The 9,249-nt window shown below is 35.3% G+C and overlaps 1 protein-coding gene across 2 annotated transcripts in view; it reads left to right on the top strand.

The window, feature by feature from the left end:
* Nucleotides 1-6,405, top strand: part of ogg1 (8-oxoguanine DNA glycosylase) — a 7,803-nt gene extending 1,398 nt beyond the window's left edge. Inside the window, exons 1-8 of one of the 2 annotated variants that reach the window (XM_016484351.1) lie at nucleotides 598-892; nucleotides 1,026-1,181; nucleotides 1,657-2,015; nucleotides 2,779-2,958; nucleotides 4,574-4,749; nucleotides 5,112-5,259; nucleotides 5,398-5,447; nucleotides 5,561-6,404. In XM_016484351.1, coding sequence (XP_016339837.1) covers nucleotides 1,072-1,181; nucleotides 1,657-2,015; nucleotides 2,779-2,958; nucleotides 4,574-4,749; nucleotides 5,112-5,259; nucleotides 5,398-5,447; nucleotides 5,561-5,725 — 1,188 coding nt within the window. In that variant the 5' untranslated portion in view covers nucleotides 598-892; nucleotides 1,026-1,071 and the 3' untranslated portion in view covers nucleotides 5,726-6,404. Of the gene's footprint in view, nucleotides 1-597; nucleotides 893-1,025; nucleotides 1,182-1,656; nucleotides 2,016-2,778; nucleotides 2,959-4,573; nucleotides 4,750-5,111; nucleotides 5,260-5,397; nucleotides 5,448-5,560 lie in introns of those variants that run through there. The other variant, XM_016484352.1, reaches the window with a different exon arrangement.
* The last annotated feature ends 2,844 nt before the right edge of the window (nucleotides 6,406-9,249 follow it).

The raw sequence follows: 9,249 nt of genomic DNA, 5'->3' as shown, positions 1-9,249 counted from the left end.
AAATGGCTGCAATATAACAAAGAGTGAAAAATTTAAGGGGGTCTGAATACTTTCCGTACCCACTGTATGTGTGTGTGTGTGTGTGTGTGTGTGTGTGTGTGTGTGTGATTTTTATGAAGAGTTAATTTGCAAAAAAACAGATTAATCATAATAACAAAATAACAGATAATTTTGAAAAGTCATGTTTTTCATTGTGCATTCTAATTAATATCAATCAAACTGCAGTTGGGTTATTTTGATTAGGTTAAAATATTATATTATTATAACTAAAAAACAGCTAACTAACACAATAAAAACATGATAACATTATCTTTTTGCAAATTAACTCTTTTTCAAATAAACTATTGTTTCATAGTCCTTAGTATTAAGAATAGATTTTAAAGTGATATATATATAAAACTTTAAGATCGATTCTTAATACTAAGGCCTATGAAACAATAAAAGCATTTATTACATTTTTACACCGAACTGGACTTTACGTTAGGATATAATCCACTAAGAGGAGTTCTTCAAGTAAACTGAGGAGGGCAGCAATACGCCTTTGATGTGTCTAGTCGTCTGCCGCGGATCTCATAAGAAGAAGCAGCAGAAGAAGGATGGACCAATCGCCGTCATTTAATAGACGGTTTCGATTTGTATCTCTCAGATGCCAATCCTTGGCATTATTAGAGCAAATTCCAATATGAAATAATAAAACATCTGGTATAAAAACAAACAAACTGCGATTTGAATGCGGAGGATTTCTCTTTTTGAGCCGTCGAGCGTCCCTTGGAAGAATGTGCATTAAGTTACATATTAGCTAGCAACAACGCAATGGACTACAAAACACTTTTGTAAATGCACGAAGATATATTACGTATACTGGCATAGTCTGTCTCATTTGTGTCTCTTTGTAAGCTACAGACCTTATTCATTTGAACTTTTATTATGTGCAAGCCATAGATTTGTGTGTGTTTTCATAGCATGCATTTTAATCTGTTTTAGTAAATTTTATTCTTTCCTTTAATGTATTTTTGTTATCACAGTAGCTGACTTGAATTGTCCTGGTGGTGTAAGGAACAGAGCTACATAATGTCCCAGCATGCTCTGCTCTCTGCGGGGTGTAAGGCATGGCGGTCACTGTCATGTCCCCGGTCAGAGCTTCGGCTGGATCTCACTTTGGGATGTGGACAGACTTTCCGGTAAACTATATACTACTGTTTCATTGCTGTCTTCAACAGAAACTTTTCTTATAGGGGTCGCATTTTATGTTTTTGTTGCATTTGATTAATTCCCTGATGTCCATTTATAATTTAGTTATTATTTCTTACTCCAGTCAATCAGAATTTAAATTGGACACCTCTCTGGGCCTCAGAATGAAACAGGTTGTTTTCGATACTGTACCTTTAAGATGTCTGTGTAAATGACTGGTCCACCTCCTCACATGTGATATAATTAACAACACCCCCACCAAGCTGCTGAATACTGATATACTGATATGAAAATATGGGCAGAAAAAAACAGTAAGCAGCGTACAATACAGTAGCACCTTGTAATTAGTAAACTAGTATTCCATTCTGAACAAAGCCTTAGAATTAAACAAGCTGTGTTTTTGATAATGCATATGAACTTTTAGTTTTCCATTATACAGTATGACCATATTGCCCATCCTTTTAGATGGCGTGAGACTGGAGATGGTCACTGGACGGGAGTGATGCGAGGAAAAGTGTGGACACTAACTCAAACAGAGGATACGTTATGGTACTATGTTTACAGTCATCAAGTAAATCCAGGAACAGAAAACAAACAAAAATGGAAGGTGGAAGAGGAGGAGCAGTTATTGGGGAAGATGTCAAAAAGAAAGACTGACATGAAGCAGGAAGAGGTGGGATTTTGCACAGTGATGTCAGAGCCTGACAACAAAGAGGAGGAACTTCTGAAGGACTATTTGCAGTTAGGTGTTAAAGTAGGGGATCTCTACAGCGACTGGAGCACCGTGGATCCACACTTCAAACATACAGCAGACATCTTCACAGGTACATGTCTCGTGAAAGGAATAGTTCATCCAAAAATGAAAATTTGTTAATAATTTTCTCATGTCATGATTTTCCACTGAACACAAATGCAGTGTTTGCCTGAATGTTCTTGGTGCTCCCATGCAATTGAAAGCATATATTGCGCTTTCTTATAATGTTGACACCCTTGGTAAGAGTAAAGGATGCTGTAGAAAAATGTATTTGCCTTTTTCCTCTTTCCTCTTTTAGGCAAAATATTAACTTTAGGTTGACATTAAGTAAAATAATTGAAAAAAATATACGTTTTCCCCAAATGTTTTATTTCTCGATATATGTGTACAAAGATATATTGGGAACCCCTACAATTAATACTTCATCTAGCCCAGCACTTGACACATCATATGTGTGGGACAATATGTGATTTTCTCCTTTTAAGCTGCACCAGGTGTGATTTTTCTCTCATTAAAAGAAGATTTGCACATATAGAACTGAATAATAATTTTGAAAATGTAGATCCAATTGAACATACTTTCGAGAAACGGATTAATCATGGCTGAGTGCATATCTACATTACATTAACATCTGTAACTGAAAATATTCGAGAGGCTGCATTAGCATTGCTAGGTGTCAATATACATCCAAGACAACTGACATATTTGCATGTGCAACATAATCCAAAATATACTGAGTTCACCTTTAACAATGTAGAAGAAAGGGTCTTTTGAACAGTGGTCCTTAATACAAAACACCTTTTTTTCTGCATCTGTCTGTTTGAACATCTCAGGAGTGCGTTTGTTGCGTCAAGACCCTGTGGAGTGTCTTTTCTCATTCATCTGTAGCTCAAATAATCACATCTCGCGGATTCAGGGCATGGTCGACAGACTGTGTCAGACACTCGGGACTCTCCTCTGCAAGCTTGATGACGTGGCCTATCATGATTTCCCCCCTCTGCAAGCTCTTACAGGTAGCTAAACTAGCGCTCATAGAACGCAGTAGCTAATCGAACATGTTTAAGTTCAATGCTGCTAATTATCCTTGGCAATTCTACTACTTTTGTATATAATCATACAAAAAAAATATGCATTGCATTTTAACATATAGTGATAAGTAATGAAACAAATACACAACAGAGTGATTCAAACATCAGTATCATAAAAATATGTGAAGGGCTGGTGCATAAGTTCGTCACATCTCTCCTCTCACACATGCATATTGTTTTATTTAAAGAGAGCTGGTATAACATCCTTAATCTTGTTAAATCTTCTTTTAAGGTTTTAGGTTCAAGGTGATACAGTTACAGTGTTTACCAGCCATTGCTTTCTAGTACTAGTTTGGCTGAAGTAAAGCTTTAAAAGAAAATTTAAACCTCTGTATTTTAAAGATAAAGTAAACAGTAATATTTAGAATATATCCTCTTTTGCTTCTGAAAATGTAGACTGTAAAATCTTCTTCTTAACAATCATTTAATCAGTTATTACAAATAACCAGAAACAGGCAAGCCATTTTATTTCAATTCATAATTACATCATGAAGCTCAGTACAAGTGGTCCATTGGGCCTACAATTGAATATAATGTATATTAAATTAAAATATATTAAATGATAGGTAAAAAATAAAAATGCACTATGGGAGTCTCGTTTTGGGCCCTATATTTTAAATATCAGCAATATTTTGACCACTTTTAGTAGCATTTTTGCCACAAGCACTGGTCAGTTTTCTGACTTTGGTACTTACTAAATAAAAATAAATGAATACACTTATGAAATATTGAATATTTAAATTTAAATTAGTTCACCCTAAAAACTTTACTCACACTCATGCGTTTCAAATCCATAAGGCTTGTGTTCAATCTTTGTAACACAAATGAAGATATCGTAATGAAATCTGGAAAATGTTTGTCCCTTCATTTGAAGTCCATTCACCCAAAACTTTGCTTGCTTTTTGTGTAAGAACTATGAGATTTGTTCTCACATGTTGTGTACGCACATTTGAGCTTCTGCAAGAACCAATGAGGCTTGTTCTTGAGCGTCATATGTTGTTAATAAAAGCGGAAATTAAATCATATAATTTAGTCTGTTCAACACTATCATGTCTCTCGGAAGACTTGCATTAAACTGCTCAGTATTAAACTGTTTCATATGGATATAGGTTCTTTGTAAGTTATATTCACTTTTTGAAGTGTAAAAGTTTTTATGAGAATGGATATTCAGTGGTGGGACAGATACCTTTAAGATTTCATAAATATTATCTTTGTGTTTAGAAGATAAATTGATTTCTTATGGATTTGGAACATCATGATGACAGTATTTTCATACTTGAGTGAACCATCCCTTTAATTAATTTTATTAATGTGAGAAAAAAGAGCATGTTGTGATATGAGAGACATGAAAATGGCACATACATTATATGTAAGAAATGGGTTGCCTGTGATAACAGTTAGTTTTACAGTTTATCATCATTATATAAAAATATTTGGCTGCTGAATAAATGTTTCTCAAAATCATTGATGCATCATAATCCAAAATTATAAAAGCAATTAATGTTTAATATTTGAATGTTTGTTTGTATATATGTGACAGATCCTAGTGTGGAGATGCGTTTGCGTGATTTGGGTTTTGGCTACCGTGCTCGTTTCCTGCAGCAGAGCTCACAAATTGTGAACTCTCATGACCCTGACTGGCTCCAGTCGCTCCGCAGCGCCCCCTACCTGCAGGCCAGAGATGCACTGAGAGCTCTTCCTGGAGTTGGTTTCAAAGTAATTATTTATTCAGTCTACATTTATGCATAAAAATGTGCAAGCACATGAATGGAACTTCTAAACTCGTAGTTGCAACACAAGTAGCATTCTCAACTGCTGTAAGGTGTGCATTAGCACAAACTGTCGTCTTCTATGGAGGCTTTTCTCTTTCAACTTTCTTTACAATGCAGTGCAACACTTTTGTGTTTGTATACTTGCATAGAGTATGCTTTTGGCATATGCCCTTTTACTGCATACTTCCCTTCCCGTGAGATATTTTATTTTTATTTTAGACTGTTTTTTCTAGCTATTAAATGCATGCATTTATCATAATTACATTTTGTCTTACATTTGTGAAATCTATGTTTGCTGGGAATCAGGTGGCTGACTGTGTATGTCTGATGTCACTGGATAAGTTTGAGGCTCTTCCTGTGGACACACATGTGTGGCAGATTGCCAAACGTGACTACAGCTTTGCTGCTGGGAGCAGCCAGAAGACTTTGACTGATAGAGTCTACAAAGAGATTGGTTAGTACCCAAAAAAATACCCTGCCCTGGAAACCACCCACAACAGCCTAGCATTTGTGCCTGTGAGTTTTGGACTGACACAAAAAAATTCGACTTTACTTTTAAAGTAAATGAGATATTTTTGATCCTCTTTTGCAGGTGACTTCTTTAGAAAACTCTGGGGTCCCTATGCAGGCTGGGCACACTCTGTAAGTAATACTGCACATCATTCATCGGATATTATTATTATTAATATTATGGTCTTTTTTTTATTATTATTATTACAGAATTATTTATTCTTTTTGTCTTTTTTGGGTCTCAGGTACTTTTCTGTGCTGATCTAAAGAGGTTTCAGAAGCTGAAAGAAGAGATTCCTGCACTGAAAGATGAGAAAACAGAGCTGAAGAAAAAGATGAAGGAGAGAAGACATGACAGATGTGAGGAAAAACAGAAAAGAGAAAAAGGCAAAAAGCAACAGAGGACATAAGATCATATGACAGTGTGGCTAACATTCATCACTAGTCAAATATGGATGAATCCATTTTGAATCTCTACAAAATTTGACAGCTCAATTTTTGGTAATTTCTTAGAAAGGACCCTATTTTTACACTTAAGTGTATAATAAATGTGCTATTAAACACACTGAAGGGCTTCTTGTTTGTGACAAAGGATAAATTACTTTTATATTATGTAATTTATTTTTCTTAATTTGTAAAAGTGGTGAAATGGTAGAGTATGAAATACTATTTTCTAAGTAGATTGCAGCAGAGGATCATTTATTGGCTCATTTGCCATTTCCACTCCTTAATATATTATTTTAACATGTTTTGCTTTTGGATTTACATTTAGACATTATAAAATCACTATTATAACATTTTAATAAATCACCTTTTCTCAAAGTTCAGCACAGTGTTGTGCTTGAGTATGAAGTAGCATAGTTTTCAGAGTCTCATGGGATCTACATGAATCACACAAATTACCTATTTTGAATTCAAAATGGTGATTTTCGGTGAAATGTATAGATCCCTGTTAACAATCTCGTCAGTTTCTCTTGATTGTAAATCAATTGCTCCTACACAGTCATACTACGACATTTCTGAGCAACAGAGACAGTCGGAAATGAATGAATCAAAATAAATGTTGATTGACTTAAGCTTACAAATCTCTGTTTATTCACTTGGCCATTGCTTTTTTCATTTTAATGCACTGTTTTTCATTTTTCCTTTGTCTTTTTCATTTCTGCGCCCCAGAATGTTTCCCTCTTCTATTCATTTTGGTCATGTGACTGTGTCTATAACAGTTCGAGGGGTGAGCGGCTGATACTTACGTAATAATAATGTACACACACACACACACACACACACACACACATATATATATGCCTCATTAGCATCTCTTTCTATGGTCAAAGCCAGTCCATGAACACTCAAGTTATGTTAGCTAACGCCTTCATCTTGTTGTATTGTGTTATTTTAGCAAAATCATCTGCTGAAGCCTACTGCAGATATAGATATTCATATATGTGTATAGCTATGGTTGCAGATGCACAGTTGATTTGCTCTTGAGTGTTCACAGACTTGTTTTGACCATTTTTAAGCAGAGTTAGATTTTGTATGTCTTAAGTGTCCACATTTGACCTTTTTTTTTGTATGTCCTTGATTTCTATTTAGAGATAATTTGACTTTAAATGAGACTCATGATATGGATTGACAGTGACACTGTATTTTTCACATTAACGCAGACATACCATGTTTGAGGGTGGGAGCCAAACAGACTTTCAGTCCTGAAAATAGCTTTGTCTGATATCTGGTCCTCTGGAAAAACATTTCTATTATGCAAGTTATTTTGACATTGCTTGACATGCTGTAAGCCCCTCAGAGCAAGAACAGTGCATGGGTCACACTTACATAAGCCACTGACTCAATCCAGTCTTTCCTTTTTTAGTGTCACGCTGTTTGTGTCTCTGGGTGAGTGGCCGTGTATTAATACATGGATTTTTGTGTTAGGGAATGTTCAAGGTATTCATGGTAATTGCAGTGTAGTTTCTCTTTGTATATCATATAGAATCAGATGTACTTGCCAAATAATGAAAGGACATTTTTTTTATTGAACTCTTGTTTAGCATTTTAAATTATAAAAAAAAAAAATATATATATATTTATAGATTTTTTTTTTGCATGTCCTTATTTGTACTTTATCTATACTTTTTTGCATGTCCTTATTTGTATATTTGTATAGTTTTCTTTTATTGTTGTAGTTTAGTTCTAGGTTAGAATCTTGGAAAACTCATTGATTTTTATTGTGAGTGAGTACACGTTGATCCTCAAATGTGGAATCTGTGTATACATATCTATGTTAATATCTCCCACAGAAAACACTTGCTTAAAATACCTAATTTGTGGTCCTGTTATTATTTTTATGACTATGGCTACGTCACCATGTTGCATTTGCATACTGCCAGCCTACTTTGACCCGCCCTCTTGACCCGTTGGGTAAGACACTGGTGCGACAATACGGGCGCCATTGATACTACTGCTGCTCATGAAGCCTCAGAGCCAAAACCCAATTATGGTAAGGGGGCGTTACATTTCTCACACACTCTAAGCTGTTGACCAATCACAACAGACTAGGCCGCAACTGACCAATTAGAGAAGACTGAGTGTTTTGGAAGGGGGCTTTAAAAAGAAAGGATCTAAAACAGAACATTTCAGGCAGAAGGTGAAAGCAGCAATGTACAATATAAGAAAAAAAATATTTTTTAAACCTTTAATTATGTAAATGTATTCTAGCAGCACCTTTCTTTGTTGATGCCAACAATTAATCAAACAATAGCTGTGTATCCTGACTGTATATATTGTTTGCAAGCAACCCATATATTGCTAATATTTTATCATTCTATAATAGTTGTTTTTTCCAGTGCCATATGTTGTCATCATAGCTCTGGATAGTGGCTATAGTGAAGGGTTTGAAACTGTATGTATTCTTGTGTTGATATCAGTCAATCAGAATTGTCAGGACGTCTTTTTTTTTTTTTCTGTGGTTTCAAACTAATTAGTCACATGCAGGGGTGGACTTAGTGATTTGGGGGCCCTAAGCAAATTCCAGGTATGGGGCCCCAACACAATAACTATGTGCTCCTTTAAGCCTAACCCTTATTTTGCTTGCTCGCTCTCATAGTTTATAGTTTATTTATCCCTTCAGAACAGTAATTAGTCAACCTCATGCTGTTCTAAAGCCATATTAGGCTACCTTATTTTTTTCGGATCACAAAAGATAAAAAAAAATGCTTGCACTTGTAAATGTAATAAACTAAACTTTTTAAATCTTTTAACAAACATAAAATTCTCATGCAACACATTCCATATCCCAAGTGTTCGCATTTATACCAGTGCGTGGCAGTTCGCGCCGGAGCGCCAAGGAAAAGCACACAAGACAGTCATTTTGAAACATCAAGATTGACAAGTAAAATTATGACTTGAAACACAATACTTTCTTTACTGAGGTAAATATCTCTGTTCTGAAACAGTCAGACAGTAATATACAGCCTAGAACGCGTGCAAAGAGCACTCCCTCATATAATCACTAAAAGCTGTCACTCACTTCAGCAGGGTTGGGAGGGTTACTTTTAAAATGTATTCCGTTACAGTTACAAATTACTTCATTAAAAAAGTATTCAGTAATGTAATCCAAGTACCACAATATAAAAGTAATGTAATCTGATTACTTTTGGATTACTTCAAACAATGTAGCAAGCACATCGGGTGTTATGAGAAGTGTTCCCGGTTCCGGTTGACCTAATTAATGCAGCCTAAAAATATTCAAACGGATTTGAACATTAGAAGCGTATTAGTGTGTTATGTGTAAGCCAGGTTAAAGAGATGGGTCTTTAATCTAGATTTAAACTGCAAGAGTGTGTCTAGGTAGGTAGGTTATTCCAGAACAATGTTAGGTAGGTTATTCCAGAGTTTGGGCGCTAAATAGGAAAAGGATCTGCCGCCCACAGTTGATTTT

The sequence above is a fragment of the Sinocyclocheilus anshuiensis genome, unplaced genomic scaffold (genome assembly GCF_001515605.1).
Source record: "Sinocyclocheilus anshuiensis isolate Anshui unplaced genomic scaffold, SAMN03320099.WGS_v1.1 scaffold1203, whole genome shotgun sequence".
Taxonomy (NCBI): domain Eukaryota; kingdom Metazoa; phylum Chordata; class Actinopteri; order Cypriniformes; family Cyprinidae; genus Sinocyclocheilus; species Sinocyclocheilus anshuiensis.
The sequence above is the reverse complement of the archived record's forward strand: the minus strand, read 5'-3'. Positions and strand labels throughout refer to the sequence as shown.